The sequence below is a fragment of the Triturus cristatus genome, chromosome 3_2 (assembly GCF_964204655.1).
Source record: "Triturus cristatus chromosome 3_2, aTriCri1.1, whole genome shotgun sequence".
In the NCBI taxonomy this organism is placed as follows: Eukaryota; Metazoa; Chordata; class Amphibia; order Caudata; family Salamandridae; genus Triturus; species Triturus cristatus.
In genome coordinates, this window is record NC_140584.1 from 732594186 (window position 1) to 732620074 (window position 25889).

The window sequence follows — 25889 nt, forward strand, 5'->3', positions numbered from 1 at the left end:
CTAACGACATCAAACCTGTGAAAGTGTGCGACGTTAAGTACAGAGCTTTGGCATATGCAGACGATATTGTTATTGTCACTACTGATATTCCATCTGCCCTATCAACAACTGAAGACCTCGCCTCGCAGTATGGGCTACTGTCTGGCTATAAATTAAACCTAACTAAAACTCAGATTTTGTGTGTTGAGGGTAACCCTCCGGACGGCATCTCTACCCTCTCGGAAGCTACCTATTTGGGAATCAAGCTGTGTTCACCTGTTAATAAGATTCCTGAAATTAACTTGAACCCAGTGTTAGATAGAGTTAAGTCTACTTTAGAGAGAATAAACAATCTTCATTTGTCACTGCATGGAAGGACAAATGTCTTAAAAATGCTTGTGTTGCCCAAACTTCTATATCTGTTCAGAACCATTCCACTTGAATTCCCAGTAGTATATTTTAAAAGGCTTGATAATATTAGTTCCAGATTTTTATGGGACCATAAAAGGCACAGAAGGGCATACAAAAAGATGGTGCTTCCTAGAACTTCTGGAGGCTGGGGGATTCCGTATTTTTTTTTTATTATTGGGCGGCAGCTCTGCAATTCATGTCCCTTTGGTTGTTGGAGAAAGGGCTAAGCTGTTGCCCTGCTATAGCCCATCAATCTACGAATTTGGATTGGGTGAAGAGGCAAATTGCTGCTTGGTAAAATTTGCTGAACCCAGCTATTACAAAAAAACTAAGTTTAAAATGTACCAGGCTGCTTTTGCTGTCTGGAGGAGAGTTAAGCGGCATCTAGGTCTCCCGAACATAAATGCCTATATCCCTTTTGAAGCTGCAGGTGTACTTCCTCATATTTTTCGAGATTACACTATTACTAGGTGGTCGCAGAAGGGGATCTGCCGCTTAGGAGATCTCTGTCTAGATGGCCAATTCTTATCTTTTACAGAGTTAAAACTACAATATGGTTGATCAAAACATGATTCCTTTAAATATTTGCAAATCCGTAGTTTTTTTTTAATACATTAGTTCCAGGTGTTGTGCACCAATTTAGAAAATTTCCTTTAATAGAACAGCTGAGGAAAGGTATGCCTATTTTTTTTTTTTATTCTATTTTGATAAAGCTATTGCCAGACGACTTACAGTAAAAGTGGGCAAGGAAGTTAAACACAGAAAGAATTGCGTTAAATACTTCTATCGCCTTGGCAAATGAAGTATTAATGACTGGTAGGATGCGTGCGCAACATTATATTGCTATTCACAATTTATATTATACACCGGGTAAAATTGCTAAATGGGGTACAGGAGCTGGAACCAAATGTAATAGGTGTGGTACTCCAGCTGCAGATGCTGAGCATATGTTCTATTCGTGTTCCAAACTGGTGGATCTTCTAGCTTTAATTCAATCCTTTCTGGCAGTATAAGTGGGATCACCAGTCCGCATTACTGGGGAGATGGTACTGATAGGAATTAAAACAGAAGCTGAAGCGCAAATAAGATCTAAGTCTATAACTTCTTTCCTGATTATTTATATGGCGATCTTGCGCGCTTGTATCACGAAAGATTGGATCTCCCCAGATCCTCTGTCATTTTCTGCTTGGAGGGCTAGACTTCTGGCAACCTTTAATTTGGAGTCTGCAATCTATAAGACAAAGGGATATAGAAAGAGTAAAGGGGACAAAAATATGGGCGCCGGTTGCAGAATGGATTGAAGAGTCTGTAATATAGGGTATATTGTTTGTCACAATCCCGTTTGATTAACCTCCATTGCTAGGGTCTGCTCTATTTCTATCTCTATTTATTTTCCCAGGGTTCGCCGTTCTTTATTTTTTTTGTATGTTGAATTTGCCCTGTCTATTCACTTGATCTGATTCATAGGTCTGTTTTGGTCGCCACCTATACAATGTTGTAGATACTGAAATGTGATTGTTCCTTGCATAAAATTTTCAAAATAAAAATAAATAAAAAAAATCGAGTGAGGATGCGTGGGACTCTTGGATTGAGAAGGGCTAGATGGCATACAAGGCTCAACACTATCAGGCAGTGACTTGCTCAACTCCAAAGCTTTCTCTTAGTACTAACCAAAGGCAGCTGAGGCCACAGAGGTGGGCGTTTCTTTTGTCCATGCTCAGGGCTTGATACGAGACTTAAGTGTCTGAAATGGACGCTACCTTTGAGAGGGATTTCTTGTGCATCTCTGGTTTGGTCGCATGGCTCTTGGGGACAGGTGTGGTACTTACAAGCTGTGGTGTCTTCATGGTTCGAGGGCCAGTACTCTTTCAGGTCATTTCAACATATTCTTTTACTTCTCACTCTGGCTCACTCGAGGATAAGGTGTCTGGGCTCAGTGTTTACTGGTTCGTCAAGGCTATAGACGTAAACGCATCATCGCCTTCTTCAGCACCAGATGGCTCCTCTACACTGAAGATGTCTAGAATTTCAGAGGACAGTGGACGTATTTTGCAATTTGCCCAGCATGTCTCTGGATTACCTCAAAATCTTGAAGCAGAAGGCGAGGCAGGACACACAGGAGCGCCACAGCGAAACGTAGGCAATGGTGGCAGGATGGAGAGGACACTTGAGGCACGCATTGGAGGTACGAAGCAGGGGCAGCATGAAAGCCGGGCACAAAGATCTCCGACTGACTGTTAAAACAAGCATTTGCAATGCAATAGGTCTCGCATTTGCGAGAGTTTGAGCTATTGGCATTGTAAATGACAATACCTTTTATTTATGTGTTTTGAAAACCTGAAAGTGGTGCGTAAATAAGCACTTTGTACTTGTAGTCCTTGCTTATGACAAGCAAGTCTGGCAGTAAACGAGGCGCAGTTACTGCCAGCCTTGGTTCTCCTAAGCAACGACTATAATTAGAAAAGTGCGTGTTTACGACCGCTTGCAAGTTTTTAAACATACATAAAAGGCATAGTCATTTTCAATGCCAAAAGCTCAAACTATCACAAATGCAAGACCTATTGCGTTGCAAATGCTCGATTTTTTAATGAATGCAATTTGGGCTTGATATAACCTAAAACATATTCTGGAATTATGCTATGATTGAACCACTCAGACTAATTTGCTGCATGACCAAACACTTATAAGGTCCTAAAAGCGAGACCTATTGGCTATGCCAATGCTTGTTTTATTGAACCAGCTGTAGCATCTGTAATGGCACTGCCCCGCACTGGTCATAAGTGATTATCACTAGCAAACAGAAGAGCTTTCTGGTTCTAGTCACCAGGTCGCTCTGGATATTGTCTATGGGGGTCTAAGCAGTGCACTGTAAGCACATTATGATTGAGCTGCTCATCATATCTGGGGAATGTAATCTTTTCTTGCGGTTCGTTCAGGCACGTATGGATCCGCCTTAAACTGGATTTTTTTCAAGGTTTTCTTTTTTACATAGAATAACTTATTATTATACAGCCATATTACACTAAGGAAAGCATGTTCACTGAACAGATATTGAAACGTGTGTTCCACGCGCCATTAAAATAACTGGAGCGTGCAAGAGTGCGCATTGGGGCACATGTGTGTGCCATATGTCATGAACGACGTACAGGAAGCGCAACTGCCTATGATAGGACATCACATTCCACTAACCTAATTGGGGCCATCAGGAAAGGTTGTGAAAGAATGGGGGAGAAAGGAGAACGAACGAGACAGACACATACACACACACACACACTCTTGAAGGAATGACTTTAAAGATTGCTTTAATTAGATACAGGAAACAACATTTAACTAACTGCATTCGCCTCTCGAGGCTCGTGAGCGGCCAAACCGGAAGCAGGCGGATAAAATCTATCCCCTACCAGGCATAAAATGGAGCTTAAATGATTTTAAATCCGATACATTTGTTCGAACGTCATTAAAAAAAGCATAGCTGGGGAATTATCTGGAATATTCTTCATAATCTGCAGCGACCTTTCTCATTTTGTTTTTATCAAATGTTAAGTTTGTGTTTCTATTGAAGGACATCGCCACACACTGATATCCAAGGAAGTAGTGCAATTTCGGATAACTTTTTCGGAAGTAGGCTTAGGGATTAAAGTTCACTTACAATTCCAGTCAAAGACAGAGGTCTTCAGTCCGACGCAGTTTGGGAGGTAAGTCAAGTTCCTAGTGGGTGGCACAACCACACCACCAGCAGGGGGAGCCCAGTCTCTTAGAGGCAGCCGCTACGTCACTCAATAGTATAGACTACTTCTTTAGCTTAGCTCATCCTCGCCTTCAGTGAATTCAGCTTTGCACTCTTAACAAACCAAACACCAACATAAAATGTAAAGGATGTCCTGCTTCCAGCAAACCTGCATCACGCGCCCAAAGCCGGTTGACTCTTGCATTCAATGAGAAGGCCTACTCGAACGCCTGACTGCAGCCTACCTAGGCAATTAGTAGGTCCCCAGGCAAAAGGATTTCTCTTAAGTAAACTGTACACATGCTGCATGCATCACTTGTAATGCTATAAGACTTGACACGTCTTCATACTTTTTAAACAAAACTAACTGGATCCGGAGGGAATAAAATCTCTATCCCAAATATGCATAAGTAGTCCTGTGGGGAAAAAAATGTTCCTCCCTTACTTTACAGGAGAAGCGGCACTGAAAGCGATCACGAAAGCGATCGCTATTGTAAAAAAAAGAAGAAAAAAAAACCGCCGCGAGTGGTGCGCGCGCCACTGCGAAACGTGTTTTCAATTATTGCGTCCGTGTCTGGGCACGATAATTGAAACCACATGGCCTTTGGTGCACGTAACAGACACCAATAGGCCATGGGCGGAGAAATGCGCCCGCCCTTGGCCTATTGCGTGCCATCTTTCAGAAACACACGCACGCAAAGGCCAATCACAGAAGCCAAAAGGAAAAGCACACGCACAAGCGTGTGTGATTCCAGGCACCGTTTTGGAACCCCGGACAAAAAAAACTCGCTGCGCGAGCAGGGCTATGCACTGCATCGCTAGGCGCGAGACCTAAAAATGAATGGCCAGTGCAACTAAGGAAAATTGGCCCCTGTTCCTTGGTTGGGGGTTAGCAGCCATAACTGGGAAGCAGTAGATCTCTCTCATTGCTCGGGCCAGGTGCCACTGCACCTGCTGCACCAGTGACAGCTTTGGCCCTGGCTGGATCCATGTGCACGTGGGAAAGGCCTGGGGTTCTCTTTCAAAGTGAATGGGAAAGGACAAGGACTGGGCATGGGCAGGCATGGAGCTTTCTGTAGGTGGGGCCGTTCTTCAGTTCTTTATATGGGAGGGATGGGGGGGGAGGGGTCTGTGCGTGGGGTCGGTCTGATTAAAATAAGCCCACGATAACAGTATTATTGGATTACAACTGGGCTCAGTGCATATGAGATTGTTGGTTTCTCTTTGTAGGTCAGTTAAGATGTCCCAGGTTAAAACTATTATCGAGTAGACTGGCCTTCAGAGAGGAGGCTGTACAGCAGTTTGATCACCCTGACCAACACTCAGTTTCTTAGGCCAGCAAGTCCTTGGGCTGATCAAGGTTCCCAGGTTGATCCCTCCCAAGATGCTTTGCCACACTCAACCTGGATCAGGCCGTGCTGGAGTGGACAATTAGAGGGCGAGTAGCACAAGTAGTGTGCAGACGTCCCCTAACTGTACTAGAATTCATCCACGATTAAAAACAAAACACTTGATTACTGAATGGCCTAACCTAGAAGGAAGTGGGATTCAGTTCAATGATGGCACCTGCTGCACAGTCAATACCAGTTTTCATCTTCAAAAAAGCAGTGACTGAATGGTCTCGGTGGTAGCTCCAGAGGAGAATACGGTCTACTGTTTGTATTCCTATGGTGACTACCCTCAGCAGTAGTGGTCATTTCTGTCCATCCTGTATTAACTGGCCTGGCCTACAGCTAAGTGAGAGCCATTCAGCCGACTGCGGCTTTCAAGAGCTTCTCCTGCAGGCCAAGCCTGTCAACTGATCCAACAATATCCCCATTGCAGATGCCCAAAGGCTACGGTGCTCTACAGCCTGCAGATAAGCCTCATCTTTTAAAGCTGCTTCAAGATTCTTCTTCTCTTGCACGCCCCACACCCGCCTGCCCCACCCACCCCCTAAAACACCCATGTTTGGCTTGCTCCTGATTTTCAGGAACTGTACATTCATACAGCTGGATTTACACAGGACCAGTGTTGACTAACTCTGCATACTGCAGAAGACCAGACTGTTCTACTTGCTGATGCATGGCAGAGCCACACAGGCAGTGTCACACCGTGTGGGCTGAAGCCCACGAGCAACCAAGACCCCGTTTATTTAGCTCTTCGGCTTCGTGTGACCTAAAGATTAAAAACATTCGAGTCGAGTAGTTTACTGAACATACCTGAAAAATATTACATGGAGCTAAGAGCAAGGTAGCCCTCTGTGGCAAATCCTTTCTGCAAGTGTGGCCTGGCATCCGTAACTCTGGGGCGGGTCAGTTAGTGGAGTCAGGCAATGACTGCAGGGCAGACAAGTCCAAACAGTGGAAGCCCCAGCAAAGAGGGCCCTGAGGGTCTGCTCGAGCCTGGTCCCAACCGTGCAGCTCTTGGACCGTCAGGCAAAGAGACTCAAGTAGTCAGTACAGTAGTGTAGCAAAGATGCCTTGGTGCAAGCAAGGAAAATGGCACTTTTGACTGCCGTTGGGGTAGTTAATACAGAAATTACCAGGGTTCAATGGGCCTCTCAGGGCCTCAGTGCCACTGCACCTGCTGCCCCTGAGCCAGTAATGCTGGGCTCCAGGGTGCGTTCTCTCTTAAGAGATGCAGCAGCATTCCTCGCGCTCAGAGCACCCACCCTAACTGCGCCCTGCTGTTTGAGACTTTATATGGTGCGCACTATGCATTTACTATAGCCTCGCAGCAGAAAGCCAATACCCTAGGAACTGAATACAGCCAAAGCATCAATAAAGCCACACACAGAAATAATTGAATCATCTTGGCCAAAATAGTTCTGATAACTTTACAGATTGCTTAAATGAAGGATCCGTAAAGGATCAAGGATATACGTGGGAACTCCTTCCCAGCAGGCAGATGTTAGTTTTAGAAGAACTTTGAAGTAGTTAGAAATCAACATAAAACACGGAGTGCAAAAGTTGGAATTGTAATGGTAACCAAGTAAACGAGACAGAATGTTTCTCGCTGTGAGTGGACGAAAGCCAAGGTAGGGTTGTTTGAATGGAGTTATATGGGAAACTGCTGTATAAACAGGCGTGCAAACAAACCTCTACTGAAAGAAAGCGCCAAAAAAGCCCATGACAAACTCATAAATCCTATTCGGCAGCTTGGCTGGTTTTGGAACAATGGTAAGTGTGATAGGGAGGCCTTAATAATAGAACCCCTGTGTTGCAACGACAATGGAGAAAATTACACACCCTAGATTTGACTAGGCAAAACCTACACTGGGCAAAGATCATATGCAAATATACCCCAACGAAGATCAGGAGAAAAACAGATGAGGGGACAGATTATGAATCCACTGAGGCAAAGCAGGAAATCGACGCTTTCCTTTGTTGAGTGGCATATTCTTCAACCATCAGGCTATCGTGGATAAGGCCTGCATTCAGCCAGGTCTGTACGAAGTGAAGCTGCTGCCATTTCAAGTGAAACACTAGAGGAAAAAACAATAACTGGCAAAACAATGGGTCTTGCCTTTGCTACTGAATGCCTAATTATTGGCTTAGCCAATTTTATTGTTCTCTATGCCTGTCCGGAACTGGCATTGTAAAAACAAGCGTCACTACATCTTCAACAGCAGTATGTATACATTTCAATCTTAATAAGCGTTTCAGGATGTTTGCTTATATTTGAGCTTTCGCCATAAAGAAGCCACACTATTGTCTTTGGCTTTCAATGACAACCTGAAGAAAGACAGTGTGCAAGTCAGTGAAATTCTTGACGGTAGCATTAAACCAGACTGCCATCAAAACTCTAGAAATACAATGGGTCGACTTCTCTCTAGGGCACACCGAAGGGGCAGTCCTTGAGGTGCTTGAAACAAATGCAAAGTTCTCCCTGCATCATGAATCCCCTGCCACAGGAGCCTTAGGGTGCAAAGAGTTCTCAATTGAGTGGAGACTGCTGCGTTTCTCCTAACTTCTCCAGTGCCCCAAAACACACTTTCAAGAAGATGCAAGTGTTCCCTTTCCACCAAGGAGCATCTCCTGGGAAGTACGAACATTTAAAGTGAGCCCTAGAAGAGCTTCTCCTATAGCCTGCAGCATGTCCTTTGATGAGACTGCCCTGTATATCTTACAAAGTGGGTGCCCATACTTGCAAGAACACACTGACTGTACGGCGAAACCCAGGAAAGCTGCATGGTGCCCTCTGTCACCTGCAAACCACTTGGGCGGCAGAAAATGCCACACACTAGTGACCAGATTAAAATATCTCTGGGCCAGAGGGGCCATTTTTCATGGGGTTTGCACTGTTTTCCACCAAGACGGCCACCATATGAGCGCAAGCATTCACAACCACAATGTTGAAATGGTTTGGCATTGTGAATGCTTTTGAAACAACTCAGCAAGCATTGGTAAAGTAAAAAAAGGAGCGGACTCTTGAGAAATAGCAGTTGGAGGGGTGAGCGTCTGTTGGGGACCAAATCCTGCGCTAGAGAGGGGAGAATGGAAGAACACAGAGAAAGAGATGGGGCGCAATAACAGTGTAGAGATTACAACAGGATGCCATCTAAGGCTCCGTGTAACATTCCACTAAATTTACTGGCCTTACAAACAGTCTATCCCATCATTGTCAACTCAATAACAAATACTGGCGAAGCTCAAAGGTCTTGCCTACAAGAGAGTTATTGGTTTTGTCAAGATCTTTTAGCCATGTTGCACAGCAGCTCTGGCCACGTCATGATTTTTTTTTTTATTGCAGCCAGAACGGGAGGCAAGACTGAGGGGAGCGTTTGGGTTGATTGGAGGGCTGTAGGTGGGAGAAAAAAACAAGGGTGACAGACAATGGAGGGTGTAGCGAAAAATACACTACGGCGTGGCCCGAACTGGCCAACAAGTAAGGGTTATCTTAAAGCAAACACACCAAGTTCATTAAATTAGGGCCGGAGCGCACACTTGTCAAAATCTGGGCCAAACACCTAAGCAGTATCCAATGATAGAACTGCGATTGGCACCAAAGTGTCTTCGGTATATTCCATACAACCGAAAAGCTGTCTATGATTAAGAAGAGTACTCCAGTCTGGCATGAATCCGGATTGATACCAGTGTATTAATGTTGAAATGACCCGCCCGTTCCAAAAACTGCATCGGCCGTACAATGTCAAAAGGAACAAATGATGGACGGAGTGCTGAACAATGCAGACATTCACCACCAGTCGAAAAAATATGGGTTTAATCCATTGTTCTTTTGCTCATCACGCCATTCTAGTTTGGAGACTGATTTGCATATGGCTGGGTTCAAACTACAAACGACATGGTGGCAATCTACATGGAACCTTGCAAGAGATAATATTGAGTTCTACAGAAAGCTTTGTACATGCCATTATGAACCTGTGCAACCAATCCATTTGCTGAAGCAGAGATATGAGGGAGGGCATGTGTGTTGCTTGGATGGGTGGGAGATGGCAGGGATGCTGTTCTGGGATTTGGGTTGGGACTTCATTATGGTTCCTGCCAGATTGCTTCCAGCGAGTTGTGCTGACTTGGCTTTGGTTCTATATAGTCTTTCCTTTTAGCGGGACGTCTAGTAGGCTGGCCTTCATGTGGGTGAATCTTTGTTGGTTGGTTTCTGCTTGATAGCCTTCCTTTTGGTATATTTTAGGAATCCCAGCTGCATAGTTTTAAGTAAGACACCTAGAAAAGAGATTTGACTCTCGCAGTCGATATAAATCTGCCCAACAAGTAAAAAGTGAACAAAAAGGAAAGGAACGTAGTAAGGCACTTAAACACGGCTGAAGAGAGCATCATCAGTGAAAAAGTGTAGGGAAACTGCTGAAAGGAGTCTACAATGGGGAAATGAAGAAAGATTTTGAAACAATGGTAGAGTGTAGGAGTGTGAAAAATGAAGTCTTCAAATTAACGCGAGTGCCACATAATTTTATAAACTTGCATTATTAATATAGCATGTAGTAAATTAAATAATTGACTGAAACCGAACAGCACTTGCCTTTAAAGTTGAATCTAATGAGAATTCTTAATCACAGGCTTGACATTCCACAAGTTAATGTTAAAAAAAAAACTCGCACTTCGTATTTGTTGGCATCAGAAACGGTAACTCAGCTGGAATGAAGTACGTTTAATAAAGTTGGGTTCATGAAGGAGTACGATTACAAAACATCTAATGAAACCTCAGTTGCCCTATGGCTGCAAGCCCACAAAGATATTTGCAGAGGAGTAGACGAGTGTGAAGCAGTTGTGAGACCGCGGTGCACAGTCAATACTGATGAGTGATTAGAGGAGGACCGTCCGGGCAGCCTAAGAGGAGGACAGAATTCAATGGTTCACCAGGGGGAAGGAAAGCGTCATGTTAGGAAAAATGTGACTATGAACAAAATGCTTTAAATTGTCTAATGAAAGGCTCGTGGTTGCAACAGCAAGAGTGTGCCTTGAACGATAGTTAAATACCAGCTCCAATGTGGAACAAACCATCATATTATCCACAGGAGAAGCCAAGACACAGTGGGACGTTCCAGTGCTCTACATCGTGTTCTGGCGATCTAGCATAAATGAATCCCACCAACAGACGAGGGCTTACAGAGACTTCGTGACTTTCAATGAATAACAGCTGGGCTGCTTCAGAAAGCACCAAAAACGCATTCTAGTGAAAACTGCAGCAAAACAAGGAAATCTGAGTGGTATTAGGCACACAGGACACACCGATATGCCTATTGGATCTTGTAAATTACAGCCGATTAACCTATGCCTGCCAGATCAGCCTTTTGCAATCCCACGTAAAACCCTCTCCAATGGCTGCTTTATGGCGATCTGTCTCTTAAAAATCGGCTCTCAGGTGTTCCATCTGAAAGAGCTGCGTGGTGATGGATTTGGATGAATATGTGAAAACACGTTGTGATGTGGCAAATGTACACACTCTGTTCACAGTCGTCTTAACACGCTGGTGTCTGCAACAGTAATTATTAGGTGTAATCAAACACTAAAACAGAATGGAGGCAAGATTATCCTTAATTAGAATGGGTTGACCTCGTGTTCGATACCCCAGGGACAGACATGCGCCTGTGACGTCAGGGCCTCCCTCAGTAAAGGGAAGCGCTTCTGCAGAACTCTTCCTCACTGCAGTGCAGACTTTACAAAACCAGTTGGAGCTCTGCGCGCTTGGGAATACCAAACAATTCTGCAGTGAGTATGCAATCAAAGTGTTAAGGAATAGTATTTTAAAAACCTGAATTTTGTAGTTTTGATGCTTACATTTGAGGCTAGTAGCACGAGGTTTGCCATCTGCAAGAACCAATCCACGGTACTCACGTCCATCTAACTTGCTCTCTTTAAAATTTCCTGCACATTTTTATGTAGGTCGGCTCTACTCCAACTTGAAATCAGTGCACTTTACAACTAAAAACAACGTTGGAGCACAATTAAAGAGAAGCTACATTGAACAAGTAACTGTTACAATAAACCACGTGTCATAAGGAATTTCAACGGTAGAAACGATGGGGCAGACAGGACCAAAATTGAAGAGTTTAGATGGAAGTTATAAGAGCGCAAAATTAGGCGAGAGGTTAGAAAGGTAGGTTGGATAGAGGGGAGAGAGCAAGAGAAGATAATCGGCAATGCTCTTTCTGGCGGATACTCTTTCTAATTGCAGATTCATCAGAACATTCCTTAGAATATTACTAGGGCACAAGACTAGATTAGGAAACCTATCTTCAGAAATGTTCTCACGTACTGCTAGGTGACAAGGTGTGGCTCTCTGCCGCCCCAGAAGTAATGAATACGAGTAACATATACGTTCCACTCTGTGACTACATCAGTTTCTTGTTTTCTCCTTTTCCAGACCCTCAGAGCAGAGAGTGAATAATTGGTGAAACCAGTGTGCAGAATACTAATTCGGGCGTTTATAGATGTTAAAAAGAGCTAACCCAACAGTAGAGGGAGGCAGGAGGACTGTGATGAATCAGCAGTTAGATACAATATTCGCAAGGAACGTTAAAAAAGGTAAGTAACTTATTCTTCTGAAGGATACGTCTAACAGCACATTCCCTACCCTAAAATAGATACCAAAGCAGTACCTCCCCAGGTTGGAGGCTCTGTGAAGTAAAGTAGAGCCATAAAGTCCTGCCGAATTGAGTGGACCAAGTGCCCCTTCCACTAAGCCTAGCTGTCAAGGAAGTAGTGCTTTGTGAACGTATTCGCTGATGCCCACATCACAGCCTGGTAGATATCAAGGATAGTCACTCAATAAGCCAATGCTGTGGTAGCAGCCATAGCTCTGGTAGGATGGGATCACAGACAATCAAGGGGCTTCTTCCTGGCCAATGTATAGCAGATCTTGATGCAGAGGGGAATCCTCCTCAACAGGGTCCTCATCTGCACAGCCTTCCTTTTCTTCACCCCCGAAGAACCCCACGAAAAGCATTACATTAAAAAAGCTGAAAACCCGTTGGGGGTCAGCAGATAGAGCATCTCCTCCTCTTTCAAGGAGTGAGCAGCAGAAAAGAATGGTGGCAGGGTATGGATAGATTGGCCAACGTGGAAGGGAGCCATGACGTTTGACCAGAACACTGCTTGAGTACTTAGCACCAACATGTCTGGAAAAAAGTAATGAAGGTTGGATGCACTGAAAGTGTCAGAAGTTCATGCAATAAGCTGATATACTTGTGACAAGGAAAGTGCTCTTTAAAGTCAAGAGATGTACCAAGCAGATATGCATTGGCTTAAAGGGCATACACATAAGAAACACAAGAATCATATTGAGGTCCCATTGTGGCACCACAAACTGCTTCGGAGGAAACTACTATGTCAAACCCTTAATAAAAATATATCACAACAGGTAATTTAAATGAGGAGGGTTGGTCCCATAAACGTAAAAAGGACTAAAGGACTGACTAATAACCTTTGATGGATGGTGCCCACTAGCTGGGCCAAATATAAAACAAACAGAAGGACATTCAACAGCTTTGATTGTAAGGGATCAGTCTTGAGAGTGCAATACTAGGCCACAGATTGATTCCAGAGGCCATCAGGGATAGATTTTGTGGAAGGGCGCCTGGAGGAATGGGTGATATTCACCTGTCAGGAGGCAGATCAAATGTAGTCATTTGCTGCAGCTCAGTCTCCACATATGTAGGTTTTGATTGGGCAGATGTGGAAGGAGGGTGGTGCCCTGCTGCTGCAACAAAAGATCTTCACAAAGGGGCAGCTTTTTCAAAGGACAGATGCTCATGCCCAAAAGCGCCAGGTACCACACTCACCTGGTCCAACCCAGAGCAACTAAAATGACTTGGGCACAGTCGTTCTTGATCTTCTTCATAACTGTGGAAACAGAGGTACAGGTGGAAAGGCGCATAGTAATTCTGTGTTCCTTTCTATGAGGAACACATCTTCTATTGAGTGTTCTTGCTGAAACTCAAACATGCAAAACTTTTGACACTGCGTGTTCTCAACAGTGGTGAACAGATCTGGATAGGGTTCTCCCCACTTTCGCTAGATGCCCTGTGCCACCCCAGGATGTTGCCGCAACTCGTCTCACAAATGCCACCTGCTCACCTTGTCTATTCTCACATTCAGGGATCTTGCCAGGTGGTTCACAACTAGGGAAATGCCCTGGCACTCTAATCCTCACCAGAGGCATGGAGCCTCCTGGCAAAGGACCCAGAACCCCACTCTGCGCTGAGAGTTGCAGTGCCACATGATGGTGTTCTCCGGGAGAATTTTCACCAGCATCCTTTTGATGGACGGCAGGCAGGCTATTAAACTCAGTTGAGTGAAATGCAACTCCTGAAGACTAAAATGAAGTCCAGCTTCTGAATGAGATCAGAGTCTCCACGCCCCTTAGACGATATCCCCCGGCCCAGAATGGACACCCCAGTCACTACAGTCAGATGTGGATGGGCCTGCTTGAAGACCAATTCCACACGAACTGCCAGCACTGCAGATCATGAGCCTTCTCTTCTGAGATCTGGATGACGTCAGTCATCTTTCCTTGATGCTTGCCACACTGGAACTCCAGTTTCCATTGCAGAGCCCTCATGTGCCACCTAGTGCAGCTCATAAGGAAGATACAAGAGACTAAGAGGCTAAAACGCCTCACAGATGGTTTCACCATGACCCAGGACCGAGGATGAAATATCAGAATCGTAGTCAAATGTCCAGGAATCGTGGTGGAGGGAAGCCTGAATATGCAAGACGGCTCCAATAAATCAAAGCCTCTTTAAAGGAGTCAGAGCTCACTTTGCTGGTTCATAGTGAAACCCACCAATGTACAGAGGTTCACCATCATCTGCAGGTGGTCTGCAATTGAGTGTGACAAGACTATCTTCAACAGCGAGGTAGGAGAAGACTGGTATCCCTGATCTCTGAAGTTGGGCTGCGACCACCGTCGTCACTTTTGTGAACAATCCAAGGACCTCGAGAGGACAGAAGGGATATACCAAACTGGAAATGCTTCTGACCTACACTGAGCAGCAAATAACTTCTGTGGTACTGCAGGACAGGTATATGAAAATAGGTGTCCTGAAAGTCCAATAACATCCACTCACCCACACTCAGGGGAGCCTGGAAATAGGCAAGCGAGAGCATTTGAAATTTTTCTTCGGCAGGTATTCAGATGTTCATGGTCCAAAAGAGGCCAAAGACCCCTCTTCTCCTTAGGGACAAGGAAAGAGCTAAAGTAACAACCTCCTATTTCTGAGTCTCATACCACCTTCATAGCACCTGTGTAGAGTAACAATCGCAACTCTTGCAGTAGAGTGGCAGGTTCTAGTCTGATATTTTCACTGATTGGAAGGTAAATATTTGGCATTGATTTTGCAGCAGAAGAAGACGAAGGGGAGGATAGATGAGACAGCTGGCCTGTGTGCTGGAACTACGTCCATGACCCCAAAATAAATGGGGTGACTGGTTGGTGAGACTGTCTTTGCCTATATGCCAGACCCCTGGAATAGCCTCTGTACTTTTCAAAGTGGTGGAAAACCATTTGGCAGGAGTCAATCGACTCAAACAATGCTTAGTAGCCCTAATTTCCTTGAAAGAGCTACAACGCTGAGTCTGCCTTCGCACTGAAATTGTGTAAACCATCAAAGGGCATATCGACCAGGGAGGCCTGTACTTCTGGAACACATCCATGCATGTTGACAAAGCACAACACTGGTGCTGACTGACTGCCCTCCCAGGCAATCAGTGGTATCCACTCAGGGGCAGATAACAGATTTGTCAGTGTCTTATCCATCGTGAATTGTCTGAGGCAAAGAGGCCTAGAAGTCTTCCAGGACAACCAGCAAGATCTCCCTCGTGATGTCCTACAGGGCATTTGTATAGTAACTCATTACGCAGACAGCATTTACCGAATCGATTGGCAGACTAGTGGAGGAAATAACACGCTTGCCAAAACCCCCAATCTAGTTGGACCCCCTCTTCAATTGAATGGCGGGAAATATTTTGGGATTCACCTGCCAGTCGAGGATTGAACCACAAGTCTCTCTGGAGAAGGATGTTTGTTAAGATAATTAGGGTTCCCAGGATCTGGTCACCTGCCTATTTACATTCACATCTTGGAGTGTCCGTTGCTCTGAGTAAGTGCCAAAAACGTAATGGAGACTTTGCTTGTGTGTACATCCTTGAGGCATCAGGTCAAAACCAGGATGTACAATAGCAGGTTGTGAATTTTTGATAACACTGTGACATTGGTCGAGATTGAGCTGAAGTCTGTTCGGTGTCCGGTATTGGTACTGGATCCTCTTAAGTCAGTGGTTTCAGTGCAGATATCGAAGTGTAAGAGGGTGGTGCATATGTAGGAGCCGGAATGGAGGTCCGTACCATTGTTGGTACAGTACCTGTAAGAGTCTCGAGGAGTTAGGTAGCATCGAGGATAAATACACCACCAATAACCTGACTGGGGGTACCTACTGTTCCTTGGGGCCTAAAAGCTGGCCAGAGGGAGCCGGAAGCACACCAAAAATCTGTAGCATGGGTTCCTTGACAGCTTCAAACTGCTGCAGTGTTGCCGATGGCCTGGGAAACTCGGGCGCATGGAGATCAGTTGAGGAACTGGCAAATGTCTGATATCCCCACGCCTTCTCTTTTGGCTCTGAATGGCAAGATGGAGTAGAGTCCGGCTTCACTTTTGTGTGCTTGTACATCTTTTGCTTTGACTTTTTGACTTAATGAAGGACTTAAACCACAAAGTTGACTGCTTGTGGAAACAGGACAGTCTACATACGCGACTGAGTGGGAGAGCGACTTACTTGAAGTGCGTAACTTTTTTTTTTCGTTCTTGACCCGATATCACCTTTAGGTACATGAGGACACATTTATCACATTACTTTAAGTTGTAGCCCGAGCCCAGCCCAGACATCCAAGACACACCTTGTGTGGGGCCATGACCAACATATGCTTCTGCAGTCACAGCATGGTTCGAAACTCATCATTTTGGGCGTGGACATCAATTGCTAGCACAATGGAATTTATATTAGAGGTCACCAGAATATCAACAAGATTTAGAGTGGAGCTCCAGATTGGCGTAAAAATGCATAGAAAGAAAGTAGTGACATCACCGCACACATGTGGTGCATATAAGTGGCTCTACTTCATCACTACTGGAGTGGTACAGAGCCAATGGGGAGCCACACAGCGCCACCTGGTAGCGTGTGGTAGCACTGCTGAAGAAAAGTTTCTGAATCCAGTCTGCAGCCTAGGAGTATTCTAAGGTGAGGAATCCATGGATAGAAGTATCCATCAGAACAAGAAAGTGACAAAACAAAGAAAGATTTTTGGCGCGCTCCATTCTTGAGCCAACTCTATTTCACACCTTTCCAATAATTCATTGGTATCAATTAAGAAAAAAGTTTTCTTGGCTACTGGATGCCCATCTGTGGGAGATGCCTCACAATTTCCTGTTAAGACTAAGCATTCAGAAAACAGCACTCAATGTGGAACTTTAATCCACTTTGCTAAAACTGAGTATTTAGCCTCATTTGGTTCGACTTTAAATGGCATGTACTGTGTGAAATAAAAATATTGAATCCTTACATTAATATCCATGTAAAATGCTAATTAAATGAAGTAACCTTAAACACAACTTGTACTTTTAATTTACCAATACAGACCAGGTTAATTTTTTCTACTGGACATAGCCAAAACCTAGCCCTTTGCAATTCTTTTCTTGCAATAAAACATTTTAGTGCTTCCTATAAGAACATATGCCTATGGTCACACTGTAGCACCTTGTATCCATCCAGCCTTGGGCTTTCAAATAGCAAGTTAATATATTCTGGTTCCTTTCAACTGAAACAATTGGACTAAGATATCCAAACAGAATTATTTACAAAAAGGAAAACCCAGGGCCGGAAATGGTGCAACCCAGAGAGAGTATTTTGGAAACACTTCAATGACACCACCCAAGTCAAGAGGTTTAAATCAACGTTAATCACACGGAGACAAAAAGAAAACAAAATGAAGTGAAGATATTTGTAACAGTCCTTAGTGCAATAACTGCTTAATCCTTATACATTTCATTATTAATTTAAAGTACATATTTTCAAACTCATTAATAATCCAGATGAAGACAAGCAACGCTGTCACAAAAAAGTGCTTTTTTAAAAAAAGAACTGTTATACTTCAAATTTGTAGAATGGAAAAAAACTACACTCGAGTTTCAACAATAAACCCATTGCTATCTTACTGGCTCAGCAATGCTGAAGAACAGTTTGTGCTGACAAAGCTTACTGCCTCCTCTTTCCTCCCTACACACATTCATTTAACCATAGCCGGATACACAATCTGTCTTAAGCACGTTTTAATAAAATCATTTTTAGAATCCAGAAAGAAAAATGTACTGTGCCCGAACAAAGGCGCAGAAGAATGTGATGTTGGACTAACAAAAGAAGCTGTTTAGTAAAGGAATCCCAAATAACTGAGTGAACAAAATGGATTTAAACGTGTGACACTACGAAAAACTAAATTCTAATGTATCAAAGTGAAAAGAAATGCTATAATTCACCATGAAAGGCAAAACATTGTTTAAACAAATGTCAAACTTCCTTCCATGACAAGTGCAAACTATTGACAAAAATAACCTCTTCAGCAACCCATAACTCTGACAAAAAAAAGCATTTTATATCACAGCTCTTGGTAAAAAAATGTTTTTTTTAAAGCATAAAAGGAGGCAACGACAGCAAATGTACAGACAAAACATAAGTAAATTAAGCTCAGAATGGATCATGTTGCATGGGGTTGAATTTAAAGTTCTGGTCCATGGACTTCAGCAATGTATCTCTGAACTTCACCGCATTTATGAGACCTTATTATATTATGAATGCAGTAATTGTTTTGAGCTTTTATGACTTTCCCAATTTCCCTTTTTTATGTTAACTAGGATTACAACAACTCCAAAAAATAATCTGATTCAATTGCCATTTTATTACACATTATTAGTATATTAGGCATTTCGTTTTGTACAAAATTCACACAATTGATTTTAAATGCTTAAAAAAAAACAAACTATTTATCAAATAAATAATGCTGACAGAGATCCAAGCAACAGTTTGCAACTAGCTCACTCTTTAGATGATGTGCATGATTTCCCAAAAAATACATGTTTGAGCTATAATCTACCTCAAATACACTTACCTCAAAAATTTCAAAGCCATATATGTCCAACACACCCATGACCTTCTTCCGCACTTTGCTTTGGGCCTTTAAAACAAGTAGATGTATATTAGTTTTCTGTGTAATGGTGGCTGTGCAGAGCTGAAAACTAAAGAGCATAATTCAACAGTTCACAATGACAATTTGTTTTGCCAGTATAAGCATGTCACGGCACCAGTACCTCTTAGATGGAACTACTAGGGAAAGATATGGGGTAATTGCTCCCATGGTCACCAGTAAATCCAAGTTGGACCAAAGGACGAAGGCAGAATTGCTCCTATGGTTTCCAGTACATCCAAGCTGGAATCAAGGGTGGGGAAACAACTGCTTCCAAGTGCACCTAAATTGTAGCTAAGGACAAGTAAAGAAATGTTCCTGCGCTCATTTTTTGGTCTCATTCTCATACATGCCAACACTTTCTAAGAGAAAAGTGGGAGATTTAAAAAATAATCGGGAGAATATACCTCTCCTGTTGACTTAAATTAAGGCCTGAATCGGGTCTATTGTCTATTGAGAAAGTGCAGGCATAGAGCAAGACAAAAATGTTGTGCACTACCCTTCAGGAGCAGGTTCCTAGCACTGCATACTTTGTGTCACATAAAGACTAGTCCCTGTCGGAGAAGTCCATCAAGGAATTGGGCTTTTGCATGCAGGAATCGGGAAGCGGGAGACTAGCCTTGAAATCGGTAGTCTCCCATCTGAATCGGGAGGGTTCACATGTATGCAAACCATACCGGACTTTTAGAGGCTTCGTCAATAAAAGCTTCTCCTGTGGGAAACCCTGCTTGATATTCTTTTAGCAAGTCTACGGATCTGTTAAACAATACTAAAATATTTCTCCAGCAATTTCTGTTATTATTGTAGAAAAGCAGATGCTGCCCAAATAAAATCAAACCATAAATGGGTAATAAACACATTAATGATATACAATATTCTCTGAGAATAACCTGCTGCAGAACACCACAGAAAGCAATGGAGGGCTCCTTCTTTGGCTGCAGACCCTCCTAAGAATGCACTAAAATAAGCCTGAAAGAATCCATTAAATCCTTTTTCACATGAGTCACTAATCATTCAGACTAATGATAGATCTATTTTAAAACTTTTTAAAAACGTTAAATCTTCAGGGACGCACCTTAATGCTTTCATTGATTCGGTTCACCAGCCAAGAAAAGAGTCTACTATACATGTTCTTTGCCAGGGCATCGCGGGCATAAAAAGCCTATTGAAACAATGAAAAAGTAACTTAAAAGTGGTCATGTCACCTTGAACAGTCAATTGTTAAGTAAAATACTAAAAAGGTAACCATTCAGAGAACACGAATATGAAAAAACTACATTGAAAGACACTTTCACTGTGTTCTCAGAAAAGAAGCGGTCTTGGTAGAACAAATACATGAGTGGCAAAATATAAAAAGAAATAGAAATATAGAAATGCAGAAAGATTCTTCAAAAGAAATTCTCATCCCAAGATTGTCGCCAAAATTGAAGTGTCCTTTCTACAATAGAGTTGTGCAGCATATAACATAGACCAGTAGTCTTCACTCTTTTAGTGGATTTATTGTAGATAACAGGATACCCTGGAGTACAGATGTAGAGGGCTCAAGGTGGTAGCTTTAACTGCCTGTCAAGCCATTCCAGTCCCTGGCACAAACATTCTAATAAAGTATTACATGGAATACATTGACAAGCACAAAGTAACATTCCAACATTTTTATGTAAATGAAGTGCACCGAGAAATAATGCACAGACACCACAGTATCCTATTGAAGGAGCAAAAGAACACATTAGAACATAGTCAAGAAAAGTAAAAGCCAATTAGCACAAACTGGAGTACTGGGAGTTTTTGTGTGCCAGCAAGAGCTCTTTGGAATCCAGAGGGACAAAGAAGACTTAGACACCACAATGGCAGGTAATGACAAAGCAACAGAGGGCATAGGGGAATTCTGAAAATGCAATTAATAAGCCAGTAGAGGCCTCCGGTGAGGGCATGTCCTAGAAAATTACAAGGGCCTGGCACGGTAAAGGTGTAAGGCCCCTTAATGCAGATTTGCATATATTTAGCATACCAGTGCATGGGATGAATACTAATTACTGGTCAATGTTCCCACATCTCCAGCTGTGAGTAGTGTGGTCAGTGTTCATAAGCCAGCTAGCCGTAAGATACCTTACATCCAAGCTACTTTGTGGGGAAACGATGGAGCTATTGGAGTTATTTTCAAGTAACTGTGCCTTTGAATGATCAATACTTTCCCACTCATCTATGCTATTTGCTTCATTAATTTGTACCCTCGCTGTGATGTTTGATACTATCAATGTGCATTGGAAAGTACCAAGCCAGCAGTGGTGGCTGGTGACATTTTAAAGTAGTGGGGCGTAAATGTTTGGGATGAGTGCCTTGTAGCGAGCAAGCCCAACTGTTGTAAGGGGATCAAGAGGATTCGCTCCTTGGGAACTTTTTGGGGGGAAAAGTGGGCAAATGGTGCATTTTCAAGAAAATTTGTCACCAGGCAGGCCCTGTATTTGTTAGTTTATGTCCTGACAAATAGCTTGAATGTTACTGCTTGCATTTGACAAGGCCTGCTTCGAGCAAACCAGTGAGTGTTGTGTAGGCTGCATCCAAGCCATTTGTCAGGCCATAAAGACAGCACACAGGGCTGAGGCTGGGGCTCAGGAGGAGTCAGACGGAATGATACAACAGCCCAAGTCCATTGTGAAAAACTGTGTAACAACTTGCAGTGTCCCCTCTCGCCCGCATGTAAATCAAAATTTCACAATAATAGTACTAAGCCAGCTCCCTGGAGGTCAGAGCGCTGAGCAATGAGTGCAAACGAGTGGAAACATCAGCTAAAGTGTAACCCTCATGCGGCATAACCATGGGTTTCACAATCACAGCAAGTTTATGAAATTGCACACAAGAAAATTTCAGTGCGCACAATGACAAACTATGAAAATTTTTTGTTTCTTTCAGTGTTATATAGCGCCAATTCACACCGAAGGCATTGAAGCCCTTTACACGAGCCCCAGTTACCTTACAAAAAGGAAAGGTCATATTTTTGTGAGCCTCTGGCATTAAGTGATTTGCGCAGAATCGGAGGATGTTGTGGCGACATCGAAACTCGAACCAGGTACCCCAGTTCTGAAGTCGGGACCTCTGCAACGTAACATTTTGGACCCTAGGGGCCCCTGGCTCTACTGTAAGATGGACGCTCCCCAACGCTTCTCATGAATCCCACCTTTCTGCCGAGTTGTTATAGTCACCATCTGTCATTTGCTAGTTTTCATTGAAAGAAAGGCATCTTTGTTCTGAGGTCGATTTAATCAGCACGATCGTCTGTGCACCCTCAGTCCCGGAATTTGTTTTACTTTCACCCTCAAACTTAATGGTAGTGTATGTCCCAACCCCTCTGGGTTGGAAGGCTGACATGGCCTTGCGGAACCGACTTCGTGATCTGAGAGTGACGATGGGTGTCAGTGGCGAGCGGTAAACTCCGCAAGCCATCTTGCCCGCTTTTTAGGTGGCAGTGGGGGTATTTTTGAGCCCCCTACCCTTTGCCCGTCCATCTGACAATGGACTACGAACGCTAACAAGCAGAGCTTTAATCTGGTCTAGCTAATCCGCGCTTCCTGTGTAAGGGCCTGTACTGTGTTTGAGACATTCTGCAATGATTTTTTCAATCAAACTGCCCCAATGGGTGTTGTATATACCGTGTTGCCTGTCAATATCTGTTAGTTTTACTAGTATCGAAGCACAGCCACATAGGGAGCAAGGTTGCCATATCTTGCTTTGCCCAGTTAAGTGAAATGCACCGGTTTGTTTCAGAATAGCAACAGAGCTATTAACTTGTCTCAACTGAAGGGAACAACTCTTCTAAAGCCATAGACACACTTTTAAGTTGTCATACACGTTGTTTGTAAAGCATTATTAATGGGGCATGGGAAGTAAAAACTACATGTACCCGAATGTAACAAGGAAACTTGGAACTACAACTTTGCCGCGATATAACACTTGGTTTGTGGTGTTGCGGGGGTGGGGGGTGGTGAATAAACAAACAGACAAAATAAAACGTTAAACCTACCTGAGTGAGTGCCGAGGTACTGCACCACCTCCGCTCCAGGCCGGTCACTGGTGAGTCCTTGTGTTCCTGCTGCAGGCAGCTTCCTGCTTCCCTCTCCTACGCAACGCACTATGCACACCAATCAAAACGCTGGTAGGCACAGCAGGCGAGCGCCCCAGCCAGGGCCATTTTCTCTGCATTGAGAAAAATGGAGAGTGGGCGGTCCTGCTCGAGGGCAGGGGGGGGGGGGGGGGAGTGGCTTGCCCACTGTTGTGGGTACTGACTGTTTGGTCGGCTCTAGGGCCGACCAGTCAGTACCCACAACAGTGGGCAAGCCACTCCACCCCGCCCTCGAGCAGGACCGCCCACCCTCCCGCCCCAACCAAGCAGAGAGGCACTTGTGCTTTCTCGCAATGCGAGAAGGCAGAAACATAAATCGTCGTTTTTACCGTTTATATTTCTGCCTTCTCGCACGGCGAGAAAGCAGTAGGGCGACGCCCCCACGCCCTAATGGGGGAGCCGCCACTGCAAGCCATTATTACATTACACCTGTTTAGGTCTAGCCTGGGCAGTGCATTCGCTGTCGATTGACATGGTGTGTCTCTCTCTCTCTCTGGGCTTTCCCAACACACTTACCTTTCATTGGTTCCCAAGCATGGCTTTCAAAATTCACTTGGTTTGGTAGGTAAATGCTTAACTTTGTCCCACTTTCCGGCTTTTTAGATACCATCCTGCAGACTGGCCCTGTAACAGACATCCTTTCATGAGCGGCCATACTTTGTGTCGGCCCACTCCTTTTCCTCTGCTAATTTTCTTAGCTTCCTGCTGCATGTGTTCGGAGCTCTGCTCCAAACCCCGCCCGTTGTTCATGTTACCTTTGCACGTGCCCCCTCTCGTCGTCTGAAAGAACTGTGGCAATATACAGAGGATGGGCTTCTTTCTTCATGTCAGGAGGAAACGCTCATAGCAACCAGAGCAAAAGTGCTGGACTGATGCCCCATCCCTTCTTACCTTTCATTGCTCAAACTAAGAAGGGGTGCATGCTCGTCTTCAACATCTGAGTCAATAGCCATTCAGTTGATTAGCTCATTGTGCCAACCAGCTGGCCACGATGCTGTTTTGTATCATATTACCAGCCCAGGAAGAGCCTCAGAAGACCAGACCACCATTACTACTGACAAAGCTTGCTTGTAACAATATGGAAGCAAATATTGTCATCCCACAACCTGACTCTACCTGAGAGAAGCAAGTCAAAGCGTACGTGTCTGACCGGGCACTTCTCTCTCCTTCGCTTCTTTCATCTTCAACTTGAAAGAAAAGCGAGATTTGGACGAAATCCGCTGGTTGTAACTTCATGCTCCCCTGCAGGAAAGTTCACTGCTGCAGTCCTTTCCTAGAAGTTCATCTTTCAACAATAGAACACAACTCTAAACTATTTCCGCCCACAGCAACAGTTAACAATCCTTCTTTCTCTCGAAGATGTGCTCCACGTGCATTGAGTCATATGGCCTGTTCTAAAGTATTTTGTATTTAGTTTATATTACGATAAAACCCAAAGCATAAACTAGAGCTCGCTCTGCGGATTAGCATCTCAGATGTTACACGTGCTTCTTGGCGTGATGTCACTTTTTGAAAAGGGAATTAGCCACTGAATATGGTGACAATTAGCAGAGGCAACGCTTTTTTTTTTTTTTTTTTTTTTTTTTAACGCTGAGGACTATTTCTCAGCTGCTTGTGTAGAAAAAATAGAACTTTATATGAAACAATTGTCCTTATGTCTATTTTAGCCCCATTATGCCCCGAATTACTGGCATTATTACAGTATAAAGCACTATATTTAAACAAGCATTTGCAATGTCATAGGTCTCCCATTCGAGCTATTGGCATTGTAAATAACAATGCCTTTTATGTTTTGAAAACCTGCAAACAGTGCGTAAACATGCACTTTGTAATTATAGTCCTTGCTTACGAGAAGCAAGGCAAGGCCAGTAGTAAAAGAGGCGCAGTAACTTCCAGCCGTGCTTCTCGTAAGCAACTACTAAAAGTACAAAGCGCCTGTTTGTGCACCGCCAGCAAGTTGTCAAAACAAAAATAGAAGGTATTGCCAATAGCTCAAACTCTCCAAATGTGAGACCTGTTGCATTGCAAATGCTTGTTTTAGTGTTGGTACTGTGTCTACACTCCAAGATTCCTTGAGGTCGGCAAGGCAGGGAGGGAAGAAGGGATGGAGGTCCAACACTAGGAAGGAGCGCTGCTCATGGTAGAACGTCAGGCGCTAAAGTTCTGGAACCCGCTTCACTTTCACTTCCTCTTCTGTACCTTGTGCGCCCTTTGGACACCAACCACACATCAAGGCCATTTGGAAAAAGCTTTTTGCATGTGTAGCAAGTTCAATCTGCCGGTGAAGTGCGTACACAAAAATGTAGGTGGCAACATCGAGAAAAGCTTCCCTTACTGTAAAAACCCCATAAAGGTATCCAAGACATTACATATGAAACCGCTAAAAGGCAGATTTATTAAGGAGAATGAACTCATCTTTGTCAAATTAAACAAACATACATTTCAGGTAGGAGATACTTTTCTTTTACAGACTGCACAGAAAAAAGTGCCAAACTGCATTCATGGACGTGAATGGTATAAATAATTGTGCCCACATGGCCATCTGCAATGACACACAGGTTTCAAAAACTGAATCCAAGCAATAACTGGAAAAGTCATTGCCAAAACACTTCTCTCCTAATAATGTACAGGTCGTACGTACCTGAGCAACGTTTAAGGTCGTGGAGACTTTCTCTTGCTTCGCCTCCACTGTTCGGAAGCTGAAAGCTCTCTCCAGCGCGGACTGGTCGATGCCAGTCAACTCACAGATCTCTTTCAGTTCTGTTGGCAGGGGAGAGAGGGGGATGGGTTTGGAGATTAACACTCCATCATATCACCGAACAATACATAAAATACATATATTTATAAACGAAGAAACTATTATTTTAGGTCTAAACTGAGCGGTTTCTAAAAATAATCCTATTTCACATTTGCAGGTGACAAGAACTAGTTTATAAACAAAATATTTTTTTAATGAAACATTTTG

General features: G+C 43.7%; 1 protein-coding gene across 4 annotated transcripts in view; it reads right to left on the reverse strand.

The window, feature by feature from the left end:
* MYO1B (myosin IB) overlaps positions 1 to 25889 on the reverse strand; it is a 715692-nt gene that overhangs the window by 324785 nt on the left and 365018 nt on the right. For all 4 annotated transcript variants that reach the window (XM_085648784.1, XM_085648782.1, XM_085648783.1 and 1 more), the window contains exons 11-13: positions 25566 to 25684; positions 19883 to 19969; positions 18733 to 18798 (exon numbers count right to left, since the gene is read on the reverse strand). In XM_085648784.1, coding sequence (XP_085504910.1) covers positions 18733 to 18798; positions 19883 to 19969; positions 25566 to 25684 — 272 coding nt within the window. The remainder of the gene's footprint in view (positions 1 to 18732; positions 18799 to 19882; positions 19970 to 25565; positions 25685 to 25889) is intronic.